This window comes from Chrysochloris asiatica, unplaced genomic scaffold (genome assembly GCF_000296735.1).
Source record: "Chrysochloris asiatica unplaced genomic scaffold, ChrAsi1.0 scaffold00049, whole genome shotgun sequence".
In the NCBI taxonomy this organism is placed as follows: domain Eukaryota; kingdom Metazoa; phylum Chordata; class Mammalia; order Afrosoricida; family Chrysochloridae; genus Chrysochloris; species Chrysochloris asiatica.
The window spans coordinates 11,370,270-11,391,462 of NW_006408567.1; the positions used below are offsets into that span (position 1 = coordinate 11,370,270).

At 43.3% G+C, this 21,193-nt stretch overlaps 1 protein-coding gene across 1 annotated transcript in view; it reads left to right on the forward strand.

Annotated features, from left to right (window-relative positions):
- Positions 1-21,193, forward strand: part of ITSN1 (intersectin 1 (SH3 domain protein)) — a 352,172-nt gene that overhangs the window by 250,409 nt on the left and 80,570 nt on the right. The window contains exons 28-29 of the mRNA XM_006862548.1: positions 962-1,079; positions 3,660-3,851. Of these exons, the coding sequence (XP_006862610.1) occupies positions 962-1,079; positions 3,660-3,851 (310 nt within the window). The remainder of the gene's footprint in view (positions 1-961; positions 1,080-3,659; positions 3,852-21,193) is intronic.

A 21,193-nucleotide genomic window follows, 5' to 3' on the forward strand; every position in this document is an offset into this window, starting at 1 on the left:
GAGAGAACCTTGTTCCCTAGAACAGTTTTGTGTGTTGTTCTGTATGCATGTGTTTGCAGTACTCATTTCCTGGTGGTATGCAAGATAGTCTCCACACTAGTTGTAATCTTTTCCACTTGTTCGAAGGTGTCATAGTTACAAGTCTCAGCTCACCACTTTTGTTCTGAGTGTATCCTGAGTGGGACCACATTGTTTACTGTCCCTTTCCAACAACACCTGGCATATAACTACTCAATGAATTGATCTCATGTTGAATTAGAATGAAGTGAAGGAGAAAGCAAGGCAAGGAGAAATGTGGCTACTGAAAGCAATGCGCAGATTTAGGCTATTTGTGTTCCCTACTGCATGAGCATTATCATGCATCTAAAGTTCTGAATTACCCCTAAGAGGAGCATAGACAAAGGGCTGAATCTTGGCTTTCCACTCACCTGAAGTTTTGGGCCAGTCACTTAACTTTTCTGACCTCACTTTCTTCATCTGGAAAACGGGAATAATAAATAGTATCATCCCTCAGGAATTGATGTGCAGATAAAAACATATGAGATGCTTAGCTCAGGGCCTGACTCATAGAAAGCATTGAATAAGTGGTATTAGTCCTAAAATCCATAACTAATGTTGGCATTAGCCATAACCTCTACACGCCCTGAATTAGCAACTGAGCATGAATGTTACATGAACAGAGGGTTTCTGTCCTGGATGCACTTGCTTGTTCCCTGAGTTGTGTGACCAACATGACCTAGCTGATGCAGAACCACTCCAGAACTTGCTGATCAATCACTGCTACAATGAGAATATCAATGGCATCATTTTATTGTTTTCATCTCATAAACCATGGATTCTGATACTAATGTCATTTGATTTGCAGTTGTGTGTGCATTTTGTAAAAGTTGCAAAGCAAACTGTATCATGAAAGAATAGGGACCTTTTTAAAAAAATTCTGATGTAATTATTTTCTTATTAGGCACGTGGGAAAAAGCGTCAGATAGGCTGGTTCCCAGCTAATTACGTAAAACTCTTAAGCCCTGGAACAAGCAAAATTACTCCAACAGAGCCACCAAAGCCCATGGCGTCACCTGCAGGTAAGATGCCTACAGTCTCTCATTGGAACATGGTATTATGCATGCCACTTTGGACTGTAGATTTTCCACTTGCTGCTCTCATAAAGTCTCCCAGTTGTTGTGTACATCTGCTTTTAAGCACTTCTTACCATCGCTGGGACTGACACTGAGTTACTGTGACATGGAATATGTTTTTCAAAAAGGACCAAATATCTAAGTAGCTTTACTGTTTTGGGTACAACAGAGCCCTTGTTGGGATTCTCTTCTTAAAGGAGCCATGAATGCTGTGACATTGAAGCCAGATTTTCCTCTTGATTTCCTTCCAGCTACTTAAATTGGGACTTGGGCCGTGGGGTGAGGAGACAGAAGGACAGTCCTAAAAATAAATGATGGGGGTCTAAATAGGTCAGAAGATTGAGCTGAAGGCCACGGAGTTCTGCTGGTAGTAATGTGGTGTTCACTGAAGACTAAAATAACTCCCCGTGACATTCACTGTGAACAGAGGGGCCTCGGTTAATGGGCAGAATGAAGCAATACAGAACACTGTAGTTGAGCTGGTTAGCTATTTTCTGATGGAAGAGACTAAAATAGATGCTCCTGTATTAATGGAGAGTGGTGAGGTTAAAGGAATAGAATTCTGCTTTAGGTTTCTATGCCACCAACTGTTGGGTGGCAATTATGAGAAACGTGTGTTCCACATACCACGTGGTTAGATGTCTGTGCTGTATATCCATCCCCAGTGAAATGAGAGGAAAACCTGGCAGCCCTCTGTGAGAAAGGAAAAGATTGGCCAACTTTGTGAGTGACTCCCTGACCCCAGCTGGGTCTCACGTGGGCAGGGGACTGTGTTGCAGCTGGGTCTCTCCTCTCTGGCGGTGTCTCCCTCCACATAACACACACACACAAATAATTTGCTAGCGTGGTTGAATTAATTGGAGAATAGCTTGGTTAATAAAAATGAATCGGGACCTATAATCTAATGACAGACTTTACCTGAAATGTGGACACACCACGGAATGAGACCATTTTAACCTCCCAGGGGGGCAGTAGAAGGAGCTCTGGCAGTGAAGTGGATTAGGCACTGGGCATTGGGCTCCTTGCTAACCACAAAGTCAGCATTTCAAATCTACCAGCTGCTTCACAGGAGAAAGATGAGGTCTTTACTCCTATAAAGATTTATATCCTTGGAAACCCTATAGCAGGTGTGGGGAACTTTTTTCTGCCAAGGGCCATTTAGATATTTTTAACTTCATTCACAGACCATACAAAATGATCAACTTAAAAATAAGCCTGCTGTATTTGGTCAAACGTTTAATGAACTCACCCCTAATGTGATGGTTGGAACTATGGTTGCCTTGGCAGGGCCAGACCATATAATTTCATAGGTCATATACGGCTCATGGGCCAACATTTCCGATTCCTGCTGTACAGGGTCGCTATGAGTCAGAGCCAACTTGACAGCATGCAGCAGCAGGCAGGACAGGGTTGGGTCAGGCCAGTGGTAGAATTCTTGCCGTCCATGCAAGAGACCCAGATCGGGTTGCCATCCAGCATACCTCATGTGCAGCTACCGCTGGACAGTAGTGAAGTCTTGTATATTGCTATGATGCTGAGCAGGTTTCAGCGGAGCTTATGAGAAAACTAAGACAGAATAAGACTTATCCAGGAAAGGCCTGGTGATCTGCTTCCAAAAACCAGCTAATAAAAGCTCCGTGGATCACATCTGTGACCGGTCATGGAGACGGTGAAGGACCAAGCAGCATTTCATTCTTCTGAGTATGAGCTACTCAACAGCTCATACTCAACAATAATAGGTTTGAGATCAAATGAGAAAAAGATTGTTCTTAAATATGGACATTTCTTATTTTGAGACACAAAGATATAATGGAATTTTTTTTTTAAACACTGATGCTACTTTTCACAATTTGGGTCTTTGGGAAGTCAGGTGACTTCCTACCTTACAAAAGGAGCTCTGGTAGCGTAGTGGTTACTAATCCGTCTGCAAACCGCAAAGTCAGCAGTTTGAAACTACCAGCTGCTCCACAGGAGAAAGATGAGGTTTCTGCTCCCATAAAGATTTACACCCTCAGAAATCCTGTGCATGGTTGCTACGAGTCGGGACTGACTCCATGGCACATAACCACCACCAACCACCTTGCAAAAAGTGAAAAGCAAAGCAAAGCTATAGTAAAGTCCCCTGCAGAAATACACAGTTGTCATACACAGCAGGAAGCTGAGGGTGACTGTTGGTCCAATCTTTGAGAGTCAGCATTATGAAGGAGTTTCCAGTGTACTCAGATAAAAATGAGTCTATGAAAGCATTCAGAGATTCACATTAAATTTTCTGCTGACTTGTAAACTTGAAAAGGAAGCAGATATTGTGAAATTAAAGACTGTGTGGAAATTTTGCTATTCTGTTAGTTTTCAATTCTTCATCTTCCTCTGTGGTCTACACCAAAAAAATTCCCATCAGAGCACCTCCACTTCATTTTAGCGTCTTCTGAAAGAGCAAAATAACACATAAAATAGCTAATGACCCCAGCTGCCCATCCCACGTGCTACGGCGGACGTGCAGTTGCTCACCCAGCCTGTCTCCTGCAGTGTGCCAGGTGATCGGGATGTATGACTACACAGCGCAGAACGACGATGAGCTGGCCTTCAACAAGGGCCAGATCATCAACGTCCTCAACAAGGAGGACCCTGACTGGTGGAAAGGAGAAGTCAATGGACAAGTGGGGCTCTTCCCATCCAATTATGTGAAGTTGACCACAGACATGGACCCCAGCCAGCAATGTAAGTGTCTGGTGGCGCTGTCACCACCCTTCTCTGCTGTCTTTCAGTAAAACATGCAGCATTGCTCTGATTCTGCGAGCTTTGTTTGCAGAACTTAAAGCTAGGCATTGCTGCATTCGCAACAGTCTCTTTGAAGACCTTCTGTAATGCAAGACTATCTTGTGGGGTTATTATTATTATTATTTTTTTTTTCATTCCTTCTGTAGCATGTCCCCTCCCTTTCTCTCCCACTTTTTCCTTTTAATTATTACTTTTTTTTAAATCATTTTGGCACCATGCTGTTTACATGCCTGACTCATTTTCCTAGCTTGAATTTTGCTCATTGTTTTGTTTTGCTTATGTGTTGTTTTCCTCCTTTTTCTAGGAATCATATGTTGTCCATCCCCCACTCAGGCTTGAAAGTCCTCAAAGAGACCCACTATCCCATATCACTGCCCAGAGGGATGATGGGAGATGCAGCCTTGATCATGTGACTTCCAGCATGATCATCTACTGCCTACTGAGTAGAAGAACTCACTGCAGAGCAGTTTACCTCATTTTACCTTAGTTGCATGTGATCGCAATGTTTGAGTTACTTGCAGAGATAGAAGCAAAAATTACAAAAATACACAGGGTAGTGGGTCCTTTTGTGGCTTTCCTCATGACTCAAATTGATTTCCCCCCACCTTTGCACAGGTGCTTTCAATAGTTTGGAAATTCTTTTTAAAGATATATTTTAGCCTTTTAATAAACAAAAACAAACAAAAAAAAAAGAGAGCGAGTGAGAGAGAAAAGAAATCACTGTTATTTGCTATTTTTGGTTTTGCAAAAAGACCCACTATCAAGGAATGCTGCATGTGCTATTAAAAAATGTTCCAAATGTCCATAAATCTGAGACTGTAATTTTTCATTTTGTCCAGTGTTACCAACTAAATTATGTAGTTTGGGTCCACCCCCTCCTTCTATAGAAGTACAGAGGAGTTCAGTATATCTGTTTTAAAGATGTGTAGAATGAGCCCAATTAAACTGAAGGTATTTTGTGCTTGTTTGTGTGTTTCAGATGTAATTTGGTGAGCATGTAATACATCCTGTACATAAGAAATGCTTTCTCTCCGTGACAGAAGCTATTACCCTTGTATGATGCTCTAGTCATATTGCATTAATTTTATTTTGCACAGTGACCTTGTAGCCACATGAGAAAGCACCTGTGTTTTTGTCCAGTCTCAGATTTATCTGGTCGAGTTGGTGTTTTCTGTTTTGGGTTTTTAATTTTGTGTGTTTTCATACCATGAATTAGCAGACAACAGCGTGGAGATTGTTAGGATCAATAACATCGACAATCTCTTTTTAGTCTCTGTTACATGACGTTTTTATCCCAATTACTTTTCATGGAATGACATATTTTGAACAAGTAATTTTCTTGACAAGAAAGAATGTATAGAAATCTCCCTGCAATTAATTTCTGATGTTTACATTTTTTAACTAGACTATGGAATTTCTACAGATTAATATTAAATGGAACTCATGGTCCGTCTTTGTGTTAGATGTCCTATAGCCGATGTCATGTTTGTCTTTTAAACATTAGTTTCAAGTTCTCAATAAAAATGCCTGTTGCTGACAGCACAGCATCCGAGGGGTGGGGGTGGGGAGGGAGCCTCAAGCACAATCTAGCTGTTCTGCTAATGCCTTCTTAACACACTGTCACCTTCTGTTTGCACACCACTGTCTCCTGAGTCTGTGCTAACAATGTTGCAGAGGGTCCTTCTCCATTTCCATGGTGCAAAGAATGAGGACGGCCCCTCCTCGTTCCAGTGCGCTTCAGTATTTTCATGGATATGAATGTAAAATATATAAATACCTAAACTTGCGGCTTTAACAACTGTAATACAACCTTTTGAATTAGTTACGTGTATAGATAATTAAATTCTTCATAAAAAAAGTTAGATGAAACTGTCTCTTTGTTCTTGATGTCGGAGCTTGGCAGTGGCCATGGGATCCCAAACAGACTAGATGTCAGCAGGTGGTCTACCACCCGAATTCCAATGATGTTGTGCACTCTTGGAATTATAGACTCGGCCAGTTCTCATGAGGTCATTTCTTAATGACCTCTCCCACCTCTTACTATTCACCCCTCTTTTATCATTATGTAAATGGGTGCTCCTGTAATATTGGTTTTGAAGAATAGAGCAATTCCCCAGGTTAACGATCTCACCGAACTCTCAGTATATGTTGTTGATACATTGGACCAGGTGTGTGATTTTGACTCTGAGGACAAGACATTTGTCCAAAAGATATAATAAGAGACTGGTGTCATCCAAAAAGTGGGGAAACCTGGTAACTTCCACACCTTCATATAGTTAGCGCACATTCGCTTTTGCCTTGCACATTCCAGTTTGGTTGCATTTGCAGAAATAAAGCAGTGTGTACAGTTTTTGAATTCTTGGCTCTGATTCCATTGCTACGATTGCTTTTCGACTCCACTTATTGGTCCTCCCCCAACATTCAGTTGAAAACAATTTTATTCATCAAGTCTGTAAATATTTTGGGGGAGATATCAACTGTGTGTGGGCTACCCTACTGGGCTCTGAGGAGAATGTGGCACTCAGCAAACCAGGGTCCCCATCCTCAAGGGGCTCATATTCTAATGGAAGAAACCAAGCAGAAAACCAAACTACCAGAGTACACGCCATATATATGGTATGTGTCTGATAAGTTCTGTGCAAGCAGAAGTACTACTGAGCACAGACTCCTCCAGAGCAGACGGGGTGGAGGGATTGCAGGGAAAAGGGCACAGAATTCTTCCAGAAGCAAGTGACTTTTAAGCTGAGATCTAAAGAAATAGTAGCAGCCAGGAAGAGAACTAGATAGATGTGTTGGGATCTGCAAAGGCCCAGAGGTGGGAAGAGAAGAACTCCCCACCATTGACCCTCAGCCCACCTCAGGCACACAGCTCAGCAAGTCCCACCTTTTCCCAAAGGCCCCTACACCTGTGAGCTTGACTGGAAGGAATACGATTGTCAAGGTGGGTAATACTCTGCAACTTTCTCTGGACCACTATATGTAATACCCTCTCTGTAGAACATCCCTTTAGGCTTTTTCTTGCATTTGTGAAGTGAACAAGAGTTGTTGCCCAGGAAACTACTGTTTCTCCTCACAAATTATTCACTTTGTGTGATTGTTGAGTCTCCATCTAACCTAGTGATTCTCACAACCAGGGCAATTCCCCGCCCCCACCCCCCACCTCCCCAGGGGATATTGACAATGTCTGGAGAGAGTTTTTGATGGTCCCAACTTGGTGTAGCAGTGGGAGTGTAGGAGGGGTGACTGACATTTAGTAAATAGAAGCTGAGAGTGCTGCTAAACACCCCCCAGTGCACACAGCAGCCCTCTACAGCAACGAAGGGTCAGGCTGAAAGTGTGACTTGTAGAGAGGTTGAGAAGCCCTGGTCAGCCCATGCACTGGCCACCATGGTTAATGCTGACCTGTTTGCTCTTGGCCAAAGTGGCCCTGTTGGTAGTGCTGGGGTTACTGTGATAACTATTATTAAGTAAATCTAATTATTTAATAGACTCATTCCATATGAGGGGGCTTCAAAAAGTTGGTGGAAAACTTCCATTATCTTTCCACTACATTTTCCACCAACTTTTTGAAGCCCTTTTGTATCCCTGAAACATAAAATACCAGAACCTTGATTTTGATTTTTTCTTTTAAACTTTTCCTGATAATACTTGATTGTTCCCCATACTGTTTGAATTTTGGTACTGGATTGAGCTACGTTGGTCAGGTTTCAAGAACTTGGTTAGTGAAAAGTTCAATAAAAGAAAGAGCCTTTTACTTCTAATTAAATTAATGAATTGATACTAAGTATCTCCCTCCTTTGTTCTCAGAATTTAAGTGTCAGGCTTTTTAAGCTCTTTGTTAAAACCAACTGGTTATCAAATCATTTAATTTTATGTTGTTGATTTACCTGTACAAATGTATTTACAACTGAAGCTGGAATACAGCTTTGCTTCAGTAGCAAGTGGACAAGAAGAACACAACAGAAATTGCCTTTACAGTCATGCATTGCCTTCCCAAGGTTGCAGGAGAGCTGAAGGGGTGGGAGATTGCAAGACTTGCCCCTTTTGTTTGTTTGTTACTGTTAAAAAGCAAAATCTAGTAACTAACACTAAACCCAAACCAGACTCCCTGCCATTGGGTTGATTCTGACTCATCGTGACCCAACAGGACACAAGAGCACTGCTCCATAGGGCTTTCAAGGCTGTGAATCTTTACAGAAGCATTCAACCTCATCTTTCCCCTGTGGAGAGACTAGGTTTGAACTGCCAATCTTTTTGATTAGTAGCCCACTGTTGAACACACTTCACCACCAGTGTTTCTGTGATAGAGGCAGCCCAGGAAAACCCTCTCAATAGTAGGTTTAACCATACAAAGTTGCCCATACGACTGTTGACTTGTTGTAAGTACCGTCAATTTGGTCCCAATTCATAGCGGCCCTGTGTAGGATTTCCAAGGAGTGGCTGCTGAATTTGAACCACCAGCCTTGTGGGTAACAGTCCAATGTTTATCTTAACAGCACCACACCATTATTGTTGTTGTTGTCAGGTGCCATCGAGTCGGAACCGACTCACAGTGACCCCATGCACAGCAGAACGAAACAATGTCCGATCCTGGGCCAACCTCACTACCACTGCCACACTTGATGCCATCAATGATGCCACCTGGCCGATCCATCTCATTGGGGGTCTTCCTTTATTCCCATATATTTGCAGAGAGAATGTCTTATGGTTCAGCCCAATACACGTAGGAGGAGCGTGGTGGCTCTGTAGGATAAGCACTGGCTTGTGAACCATAAGGTCAGCTCTTTGAGCCCACCAACACTCCACAGGAGAAAGATGAGGCTTCCTGTTCCTACAAAGATTTACAGTCTGGGAAATCCTATACTGGGTCTCTGAGTCCAACCGACTCAATGGAAATGTAATAATCAATACGCATAGTAAATGAGGTATTGAAAAATACCTGTTGAATTAGTAAATCAACAATGCAGTGAAGAATACATCATCATCCCTGCTCTTGGCATGCATAACATCAACCTCAGAGAGGAAACTGAGGCATCTCTCTAGTGACTTTTCCCTTTAGATTTGAGCTTCCCCAAAGCAGTTCTGTTGTGCATAGGGTCGCTATGAGTCGGTACGAACTCAATGGCACATAACAACAACAAAGCAGTCATATTCTTGAAATGAGCAGCTCCCAGAGTTTTACTCATTTGGTATGAGAAGGGGGCTGGGGACCAGCAAGTGGCTCCCCCACCACCTGCTCCCCACAGGGGCACAAGTGACCCTTTAAGAAAAGCCAGAATTCAGAATGTAATTTTTCCATTTCAAAGAGTTCCATAGCTTCTCAGGAAGGTTTGTCCTTTAAATCAAAAACTCCCCAAGCACTTTTAAATGATCTGCCTTGTTTCACAAAGTTGTAAGACTTGGAAATCAGCTATAAATTCTTGTCAGTGCACTTTGCTGTTGAGTATGTTATTTTTCAGAAGTACCTTGTTATCACTTTATGATACCAACAGGCTGTGTGTGTGAGAGTGAAAGAGAAGATCAAGAGGCAAAAGAGGGAGAGAGAGAGACAGAAAGGGGCAGAGAGCAAGACAGTGATTTACGCTGTAGGACCAGCACTGGGTGTCAACCCACGAGCTCAGCAGTTCATACCCACCAGCTGCTCTTCGGAAACCCTATACAGGGTCACTATGAGTCAGGACTGGCTCAACAGCACTTAATAACAAACAAACAAAATGTCCATGTAAGGATCCCTGGTGGTACGTTGGGATGAGCATCAGGCTAACCACATGGTCAGTGGTTCAAACCCACCAGCCACTCTGAGGGAGAAAGATGAAGGTTGTCTGCTCTCCATACAGATGTACAGTCTGAAAAACTGATTTGGAATTGACTTGATGAAAGTGTCTTTTTAAATACCTATTCAGGCATGGAGCCCTGGTGTGACACTGTAGGTTAAACACTGGACTGCTAACCACAAGGCTGGTGATTCAAACCCACCAGTTGCTCCTTGGAAACCCTATACAAAGTTGCTGTGAGTCAGAACTGACTCGACGGCACTTTAACAACAACTACATTCAGGCATAACCTCATTTTATTTGTGCTTCACATATGTAAATATCCTTTTTTTTTTTTACAAATCCAAGGTTTTGTGGCAACCCTGCATCAAGCAATTACCAATGCCATTTTTCCAACTGCATGTGCTCACTTCATGTCTATGTGTCACATTTTGGTAATTCTCCCAGTATTTCAAACTTTTTCATAATGCTATTGCATACTCAATAGACCACAGTATAGTGTGGACATAATTTTTACATGTACTAAAAAACCAAAAAAGTTGTATGACTTGTTTTATTGTGATGGTTGCTTATTGCAGTGGCCTAGAATGGAACCCACAATATCTCCAAAGTATACCTGTGTGGAGTCATTGTGAGTGAATTGACTTGGAGGCAACAGGCTTAGAATGACACAGCTGTAGTTTGGTAACGGTGGCTTGAATGGTGAGGTCAGGGCGTAGGCAGAAAGCAAATAAATACCACTCCACAGAAAATTCTGGCCAAACCTGACAGCTGCTATTTCCGCATCTGCCTGACACAGTTTCAAAGTGAAGCTGCAAGACTCAAAAGAGGACATATCCCTTCCTCTGATGCCTGACACTGTCATAACTGAAAAAGTTGGACAGATCCATCTCTTGATGTAGTTGCTCCTGAACTGAGCCAGAAGAGTGACTCTGACATTTTTCACAAAGGAAACTGTTTCACTCAGGAAAAGTAGTAAACAACCACTGCTTATGGTTTCCCTGTCAGTGTCCTGTGCTATCCCTTCACCCCTCTGGGTCCATGTCACCATATAGCCATGCACAATTGAGCCACTTCAATGCATTCCAGACTCACTAGCAAAGAGGAAACAGGCTGATGGTTGGCTGGGATGGAAGGGTGCTGAGGTGCTCCCAGATCATTAGGTGAAGTGAGATCCTACAGAGCAACTGGGTACATCAAGGACACTGAGGGACCAGGGAGGCGTAGTGACTCTCTCCAGATCAGCTCTCCAACCCCTTGGCTAGCCCTCTGTTCAGGAGGACCATTTGAGAAGAGCAACCCTTTCCATCTCAAAGAGCCTGTGGGTGATTCAAATGTGCTCAGCTGATAACTGGAAGGTGGGAGGTTCGAGTCCACCCAGAGGTACCTCAGAAGACCTGGTGATCTGCATCTGAAAAAAAATCAATCATTGAAAACCCTGTGGAACACAGGTCTACTCTGACATACAGGGGGTCATCATGAGTCACGGTCAACTCAAAGACAGATGTCATCCTCTGAGCTGCCCTTCTCCAAATAATCCGTTGAAGAGCTGGGGGATGGGCACCTCTTCCCTCATGTGGTTTACCACTTGGGAGATGGCTGTGGGGATTTTGTAGCTGTTGGAGAGGACTTCTTTGCTACACATTTTCAGTGCATGAGTTCAAGATGTGGCTGGCCTGCCTCAACTTTTATTCTTTCTCCCCCTGACTATGGACCAATTTACCAGGTACAGACTTGCTCTGTGCCTGTAGAAGGACATATATTGCTATAGATTTTCAATTCTCATTCCCAGATCCGCCATTGTGCCTATATATAATCATACTGAACTTATTTAAAAGTTCAGTGTAATATTTTATGCCATTTCTATTATGATTCAGGAACATTTTGTTTTCCTATAGGCCACCTGGAGTCCTGGTATGGCGCTATAGGGTAAACACTGGATTACAAGGTTGATTTTAACCAAAAGATGGAGGTTCAAACCCACCAACTGCTCCTCAGAAACCCTATACAGGGTTGCTATGAATTGGAACCCACTCGACGGCACTGAGCAACAATAACAATGTAGGCCACCTGCCCATAGGAAGATCTTTATTCAGGGGTCAGCATAACTGGATCCTGGGCCTTTAGAGAGGCTAAGAAGAGTCTGAAGCATGCCTTCAAATTCCCAGTTCAACCACTTACTAGCTGTTTGATCTTGGACAGGATACTTCATCTTTTGTGATTCAGTTTCCTCATATTGTTAAAAGGAGAGGTGGATGTTACTAACACTTAGCAGCAAGTCCTGGTGTGGCTGTAGGATAAGCTAACTGTAAGGTTGACAGTTCAAACCCATCAGGCACTTTGGAAACCCTTTATGGGGTTGCCATGAGTTGACACCAACTCGATGACACTTAACAACAATAACAGCAGATAGTAAGCACCCAGTAGATAGTAGCTTTGTGGTTTTGGGAGACAAAGGCATCTGTGCCTCAATGAATTCAATCCAGTGGCTTCCTGCTTTCTTTGCATTAAAGCAGGCAGCAAATAAATTGTGTGCCTTTTAAGAACTATCAGAAAACATGTGTTTACAGATTAGGGGCTTCAGAGTGGAGAAATTGGACGCATTTCCTTAAGACTTTCAGGTGCCTCATGTGAGAGTTTCCCACTTGCTGTAGGCAAACCATGAACCCCCTTTTTCCACTAGCAGGAGGCCACTTTCTAACATCTTCTCCATGCTTCCTAGATGGGCCGTAACCTTCTTTGGACTTGATGCCACATTCTAATCAACAGACTCCTGGTGGGTGTGGAGAAGCTGCCCCTAAGTTTCACACGGCTGATGACTAGGGGGCCTAAACGGAATGTGCTCGGCTTTTAAAGGTCATGTCTGTGGATAGTGTTGGCAGGCCCATGTGGCGAACCACAATAAACCTGTCACAAATGCCTTGAGTCACTGGGTCCTTTCTTTCTCAGCACTGCATTCTGTGGCCTTGTGTTCTCTTGCCAGCAAAGAATGGAGCCCCAACATGCCAGCAGCTGGTTTGTTTTTTATTCAAACTGCCATGCAGCTTTGATTCAAATTGACAAGGAGCATGTGCTGTGAGGGAGGCTGCCCCACGGCCCCGTCTCCAGAGCAGCCACCCGCAGCACAATGCCAGACTTTGGGAGGTTAATTCTCTCCCTGGCCTTCTGTGTATACCCGGAGACCTGGCTCAGGACCAGAGCTTTGGGGAGCCTCCTCTGTGCTGGGCAACCCTTTTGCCGAGCCCAAGCCCTGCAATCTGCACAGCAGAGGAGGCCAAGCCACAGATGCCCGTTTCCTCTCTGGGATGTTACCTTGTAGTCCTGAGGCCCGTGGGAAGAGACTCTCAGACACTGCCCTCCACTGATATGGTATCTGGTCAGACCTTCATTCTACCTCATCCTTAAGGGCAGAAGTACATTTGTCAATTCTCTCTCTGTTTCTCTATCTCTCTCCCTTTTTGCCCGTCTCTTTCCTCTGCTCCGAACATTGCTTGTGATGCCAAGAGGTACTCGGTCTGCCCCGTCCAGCAGCCCTTATCCTGTTCCTTCCTAACAATAGTGGCCCAGGGCTATGGCCCCGCACTGGCCATTGGGTTGGGTTCAGCAGAGCAGAAACAGATCAGAGGCCTGTTCCTATGGAGCTTGTAGGACAAGAGGAAACCCCCAGCAAACAAATACACAAAATCATTTCCTCTAGAGATGGATGAGACAGGACAGCGTGACTAAGGACCAGGGCGGTGGCACAGGGGATTGCCTGGGAAAGCCTTTCTGAAGAAGACATAGAGTGGAGACCTGAATTCAGGGATGGAGGCAGCAGACAAAGATGAAGGGGAATCATGCTCTAAGCTGAAGAAGCAGCACATGCAACTGTCCTGAGGGTGAATCAGCTTCTGCTCCTCCCAGAAGGATGGCAGTGGTCTTCCAGCTGGTCTCTGTAATCGCCTTCCAGCCTTGTCTCTACACTGCAGGCAGAGGGCACAGTAAAACCACAAACATCTTATTTAAGACAATACTACTATCAGTTGTTGTTGCATCAACCTCGACTCATGGAAACCCCATGTGTGTCACAGTAGAATGACAGGGTTTTCAATGGCTAAGTTTTTGGAAGTAGATTGTCAGACCTTTCTTCTGAGGCTGGGTTGGGTGGACTTGAAACGTCAATAGTTAGCAGTGAAGTGTGTTAACCATTTGCAATACTCAAGGACTCGATGAATCCTCTATATCTGCTTAAAATCATGCTTTGGGGTCCTGGTCTGGTGGGATAAAGACCTAAATCTTGGTCTACTTGGCTTGTAAGGCCCAGCAGAATCCCTTCCTTCTTCTCCCGCTCACCTGGTAGCCCTCTTCGCTTCCTCTCCTTATTAATAACTATTTGGCTTTTTTTTTTTTTTCCTCAAAACTTTTTATTGTTTATTTAGTGAAGATTTACAGAGAATGTTGTTTTATCTCAATGATTGCACTTTGTTTTATCTCAATGATTGCAATTCCCTCCATGCAACAACAGCTATCCCACTTTCTTATTTCCATTCAACCTTCCTTCCCAACTCTTCTGAACTTTGTCCTTAGGTAAATGTTGCCATTTTAATCTTGAATGTTTGACCATATCATGGTGCGCATACCTCGTTAGTGTGGTTGTCCCCTCTATATACCTATTTACTGCTTGGCTGAAAATTGGGCCACAAGGGTGAGTTCCGTTCTAGACTTGAAGTGTGGTCTAGGGCCATAGTCTTGGGTTCCTCCAATCTCTTTCTGACCAGTAAGCCTGGTCTTTTTTATAATTTTGAGTTTTGTTTCACATTTTTTACCTCTCTATCTAGGACCTTCTAATGTGATCCCTTTCAAAGCAGTGGCTTGTGGTAACCACACACCATCTAGTGCTTCCAGTCTCAAAATTGTGGAGACTGACATTCACGTGTTCCATTGGTCCATTGGACTAATTGATTCTAGGCATCTTCAGTTTTCATCCCTTTTCTTTTTTTGTATATGGAGAGATCAATAGCTGCCCCTTAGATGGCTGCTTATGAGCTTTTAGAATCCCAGCCACTACTCATCAAAGTAGGATGTAGAACATTGACTCTGGGGACTATGTTAGGTCTTTGGTTCAATTTTGTAACACAGTTGAATTACCACTTCCTCAGCAAAGCCTTCCCAACCAGAGCTTTCCTTCCTGAACTGCTGACAGGTCCATCAAGTAGATGGACGCTGTCATTTACAAGCCTTCCAGGTCTCCAGCATCAAAACGACAGCATGTGATAACTGGACACCAGTTTGCAGGAGGGGACGCCAATGCTTAGATGAAGTGAAGGCCTGGCCAGGTCGGTTCCAGAACTGGTCTCCTGAGTCTGGTCCAGAGTTCTTGTTCTACCAGCTCCTCCTGTGAGCTGCCTTCGTGCCCTTTCACTAAAATCCAGGCTTCTGATGCCGACCCTGTTGAAAACTATCTCCTTTGACCTCCAATCCCTTGATGAAAAGACCCACTTTCATCATCCCCAGCCCCAAACACATGGCTGACCCTACTATGGCATTGCTGGGCCCTACATCAGGGAAGCACTGAGGTATGTGCAGAGAGCCTCATCTTTCTCCCACGAAAGCTGCCCACCTTGTGGTTTGCAGTCCAGTGCTTATCCTATGGAGCCACCGTGCTGTCACTGTTACACCCAAGTTAACTGCACAGTAACAGCATAAAGAGTGATTGGACATCACAGTTTATAGAAAATTTATAACATGCAGCCGTGTCTCAGTCTTGGTTACAAACTGGGGGCAGGGTCTTTTCCCCTAAATTATTTCATGCTCTGATTGTTCCATAGGCTCACTCCTTCCCTCACGACTGGATCGTGAGCCAGAGGACCTATCAAAACATTCACTTGTCCACTTGATGTGAGCCTAGAACCCATCACAAGACCTGTGCGTGGGGGCACCATTGTTTGTAAACGAAATTCACATCCAGTGCCCCCTCAAAACAGGAAATGAGCTTATTTATCAAGAGTTACTTGTCGTAATTCTTTTAAATTCATACTTTTTAAATGTATATAACAAAATGTTGGTGAATTCGATAATTTTTACCTGTATAACTCAGCTACATTGACTGCATATGCTATGTAACCAATATTGTTATCCTTTGCTTAATTATTCTACTAAAGGTGTCAAGTGTGGCAGCAGTAGTGAGGTTGGCCCAGGATCAGACATTGTTTCGTTCTGCTGTGCATGGGGTCACTGAGTCGGTTCCAACTCAATGGCACCTGACAACAACAACAATTCATACACTGGAACTCAGTGTCCCAGAAGCAGTGACTCCCCTTTTTGCCCTCCCTGTCACTCCTGGTAACCACTAGCAGACTGTTATCGCTATGAATCTGCCCACTGTAGACATTTCATAAAAGCGGAATCATACAATATCCGTTCTTTATGTCTGACTTACTTCATTTAGTATCATGCTTTCAGGAGTCATCCATATTGTAGTATATACCAGGACTTCATTTTTCTGTGGTTGAATAATATTCCATTATATGGGTATACCACATTTGACTTATCAATTTTTCTGTTGATGGGCATTTAGATAGTTTTCACCTTTTGGCTACTGTAAATAAGACTGCCATGGGCATTGGTGTTGTTATAATTCTTATGTTGTTGTTGTTGTTACATGCCGTCAAGTTAAGTTCTGACTCATAGCAACCCTGTATAGGATTTCTGAGGAATGGCTGCTGAGTTTGAGGTGCCAACCTCGCGGTTCAAACCAGCTTTGCAGTCCAGAGCATTATTCAGCAGTGCCACACCAGGACTCCAGAATTCTTTGTCTTAGAAAGTGGAATCTCACAAGGAAACGGCCAACTTTTCAAAGGATACTCATGAGGATGTGCCATATCCATTTCTCTCCCAGTCAATTTCTTCAGCAAGATCTGGCATAGAGGACATGTTGGTTCTCGGAGCCTGGGGCTGACGGGAGCTGGTGAGGTCAGCCTGGGTGAAGGCAGCCAGGTCTAATCTGAAAATTACCCTTCACTGACCACTATCCAAGCTCAGACAACTTGGGCAACTTAGAGAGGCAGGTTTACTTCTCTTCCAACTGAACTTTCTCCCTAAGACTCTCAGAATAGCCTACTCTCCTGGAGTCTCTCCTAACTTGGCAAAATGACTCCCTTGGAACACAAGAGACAATCTGAGCGATGACATTTCTACTCATTTTTAGCCTCTGCATAGATTTACCTAGTTTCTGCTTTCATGGGCCTTATATTGTAATGGAGGTATAGGAGACATAGGAAAACAAATAAATACACAAACAGTATTCAGGGTGTTCAATGGGAAATGAAAACAGAAACGCTGCTTAGGATTGTTTGTAAAGAAGCAAAGGGTTTACATATGTGCAGTGCTTGGAACAGAGCTAGCACACAGTGGCATTCAATGACAGCTCTCATCATTGACTGTTAGCCTAGCTCTGTTTCCTTGTCCCTGCTCCTGTTCTGAATATATGCCTGGTGAATCCCAAATCACATCCTTCCTCCTCTACAAAATATTTCCAGATCCCCTCACATCAAAAATACTTTCTCCTCCCTCATGTCAAAAAAAGTGTTTGGATGGCTATTTGAACACTGGAATCTGCTTTATGTATCTGAAGGGTTTATTTATAGCAGTTATTAAGGATTCCTCAAATATAGCAAGCACTGAAAGCATGAATCAAGGAAGAGCAAAAAAAAAAAAAACACAAAAAAAAGCATTTACCCTCCTCTCACCACATGCTAGCTTCTCTATAATGCCAAACCCCAAATCCATTGCTATTGAATCAATTCTGACTCATGGCATCCCCAGGTGTTTCAGAGAACTGTGCTCCATAGGATTTCCAATTATTGTAATATTACAGATATAGATCTCCAGATCTTTATTCCACATTGCCATTAGGTAGATTGGAACTGTCAGCCTTCTCCATACCTTCAATAGAGTCTCAGAGTTTGCAACTCTGAGGTCTCAAAGACTGATAGCAAACTGACATGATTCAGCAAGGATCAATCTGGATACAATGCCAAGGCCTCCAATAGAATACAGGATCCAGAAGGACGAGAACTAGGCCTGTTCCAATCACCACTGAGCCCCTGTGCTCACTGATGGGTGCTTCATTGCTTAAAGAATGTTGGGAGTTCAAGTTTCAGATGTCTTCTGGAGGGTGGAGGAGGAAGGATAGAGTTCTTTCACCAAAGGACCTTCTTGGTTTCCACCATTGTTGATTTCTCCTGCTTTTCCTACATGAGAGGCCTTCTGATTCTGCCATGCACCAGAATATTGAAGGTTGTACACTTAGGTCAGTCTCCCCAGGAAGTGCAGTTTGGCTTTGGGGTGATGAGGGTACCTGCAGGAGAGAGTAGGACAATAAGACCCCCATTTCCAACATTTATACCAACTCTGAATTCCGAAGCCTTCAAATATAGACAGTAATTCCAAGAGCCCAGGTAACATATATCCTGCTGACTCAAGGCCAAAGCCAATGGATTTGGACTGAACGTCCCCAGAGACAATTGTATATAGTCTTCCCCTTAAAGATGGAAAACCATCTACTAAGCTTTCATATTGCTGGATGGTATCAGCTCTTACCCTTGGTACTTCCACATTTTCTTTCTAAGCTCTTGATGTCAGCATCACAACTCTGTAATCTGATCCTCTCCTACTTTCCACCTGTTAAGAATTGAACAGTACCCTTCCCCAGAAAAAGGTGTGTGGATTCCCTAACCCCTGTGCCTCTGAATGTGACCTTGTTTGGAAATAGGGTCTCTGAAGATGTTATCAGATCACATGAGGTCATATTAGAGTAGGGTGAGTCCTAATCATATATGATGGGTGTCCTTATGAAAGAGGAAAAGAGACAAAGAGACAGAGGAAGATGGGTCATGTGACAACAGAGGCAGCTGCGGCTACAAGCCAAAGAACACCAAGGATTGCTGGGAGCTACTAGAAGCTAGGAAAGAGGCTCAGAACAGCTTCTCTCTCCAAGCCTTCAGAAGGAATCAACATGGTCAATATCCTGATTTGGATTTCTAGCTTCCAGAACTGTGAGATAATAAATGGCTGTTCTTATAAGCCATGCACTATATAGTTCTTTGTTATGGCAGCCTAGGAAACCAATACATCACAGAAGGTTCCCAGTGTCTCTGCATTTTACTTGCACCCTGGACAAATGCTTGCTTATCATGGCTCAATCCTCCCTGGTGATATGAACCTTCTCTTCCCCTCAAAATGAAGAGCATCTACTCTGAATTCATGCAGTCTGTACTGTTGTCAAAGCTTATTTGGCCCATAATTTAATGCCGCTTGGTGTTTCTGGTTTTCATGTCAAGTCTTCCTCGAGACTGTGAGTTTCCTTGAGGACAAGAGGAGTAGCTTGCTTTTTCTGAGTCTCTTGGACTTCCTAAGAACTTAATAAATATTTATTGATCAACTTATTGTATATTTTGGCTCCTTTATAATGGAAACAGGGCCTGCTTATTTGTTTTGTTCAGTGGCCAGCTTGTTGTGGGGGTGGTTTGGTTGTCAAAGTTATGCTCCTTATTGGGAAAGGAAGTTGAATGATTGAGGATGTGCAGAGAGGTGACATTCACATATTACCCTAAATAGTTCTGTGTCCTTTGAAATCTTTACAATAAGCACATGTTTGTGTGCTACTTTTGAAATAAAACTATTTAAATGATGTTGTTTTTATGACTAACAGTTCACACTTTAACCCTTCCAAAGGAGCATTGCGGCTCTCTTCCCTTGATAAATGTATTTTACTATACCAAATTATGAGGAGTGTCACATAGATGAGGAATTTTATGTGGGCTGTAACATAGGATTATTTTTAACTTCCTGGAGTCATATGCAATGTTGTTTCAGCTGTGAGAGAATTTTAGTTCAGTATAAGAATCCCTTCTTCACACTGAGATGCCCCTGGAAAACTATTTGCTCTATGTCATCCTCTTGTTTTTCACTGGGAAGGGAAGCCAGCAAACTCTGTTTATCCTGATACCCAAAGGAGGGAAAGGCCACAGCCCTCCACCCCTAAAGAAAGCAGTTTTATATAAAACATCTTTCCTATTTAACCTGCTCGGAATAATGAAGTTTTAAAACTGTCTTGGTTTTTCTAAATATTAAAGTTTCAAAGGAAAGATACTTTTAAGTTCAAATTGCTTACTTCAAGTCTTTAATGGTTTTCTTGGTCTGGCATTCACAGTGAGAATTTTTTAAAAAAGCATCCCATGGGTCAGTTTTGTGGCTAAAAGAATGACTCCAAGCCAACATCATTGGTGCATAAAGCAGAGATGAATTCCCTACAAATCTTTGCTTTGGGTTTTGTTCTGGGTCCTGGGGAGGCCAATTGGGCTATCTCCCATCTCCAGTCAGGCTGGTTGGTGACCTCATAGGGTCATTGGGAAAGACAACCCAACTCCCATCACACCTGTTCCTGGACCTCCTCAGCTCCTTCAGCTTTGCCCGGTTTACTGACCCGAAGGCTGGAGCTGCCCTGGTGTAGGAGACCTTGCAGCTTCCTAGTCTACCCTTCCAGGGGACCAGAACTCCAATCCATCCTGAACTGATCCCAGCTTCTAGAATTCTCAGACCAGTGGTCCAAATTGGCCCTGGACTTTAAGCTGCTGCTCTGGCTCTGTGTTTCTTACAAGCAGTACCATGGAAACTTGAAGACTTAGAAGAACATCTGAAATCCAAATGAAGCCATTTCCTGTCATCTCTCCTCACAGTCCTCAGTCATTCGAATTGTCTCTTCTTGGAACTTGTGACATCCTTGCTGTATAGTAGACCCCTTGTCTGGTTGTCAGTTTATAGAATTGTCAGTGTTTCTCAGTGGGGTGTTTTTGGTATTTGAGGATTCCCTGTCCTGTGTATTGTAGGTCATTTAGCAGTCTTGGCCCAGCCCACCAAATTCTAGTGTCAGCTCCAATTATTATGGCAATCAAGAATGCACTTGGAGTCTCCCATGTAAACGATCACATAATTCACAATAAAACATTAAAAAAAAAAAAAAAAGAATGCACTTGGAGGGGAGGTGGTACCACTTTCAACATTGGGGACAGTACCACCCTCATCCTGAGGTAGTATTGTTGTTGGTAAGTGCTGTCAAATTGGTTCCAACTCATAGCAACCCTATATACGGTTTCCGAGGAGTGGCTAATGACTTTGAACCACCAATCTTATGGTTCAAACTGACCTTGTGGTCCAGTGCTTATCCTACAGTCCCACACCACCATTATCCTAGAAAAAGGGTCCACTTTTATCATGGAGGGAGCAGTACCACATTCAGCCTGAGGGGGCAGTACCCTTCTCAGCCTAGGGAAGACAGTAACATCCCAGGATTCTTAGCTGTAAGCTTTGAAGAAGAACAGTTGCCTTTTCTCTTTGGTCTGGAATCCCCAGTGCCCAGCACAGTGAGTGCCACATTTGTGGCAGGGGATCAGTAAATATTTGTTGGATAAATAAATGGAATCAATTAATAAAGACTTAAAGAGAACATGTTGTTGTTGTCATGTGCCA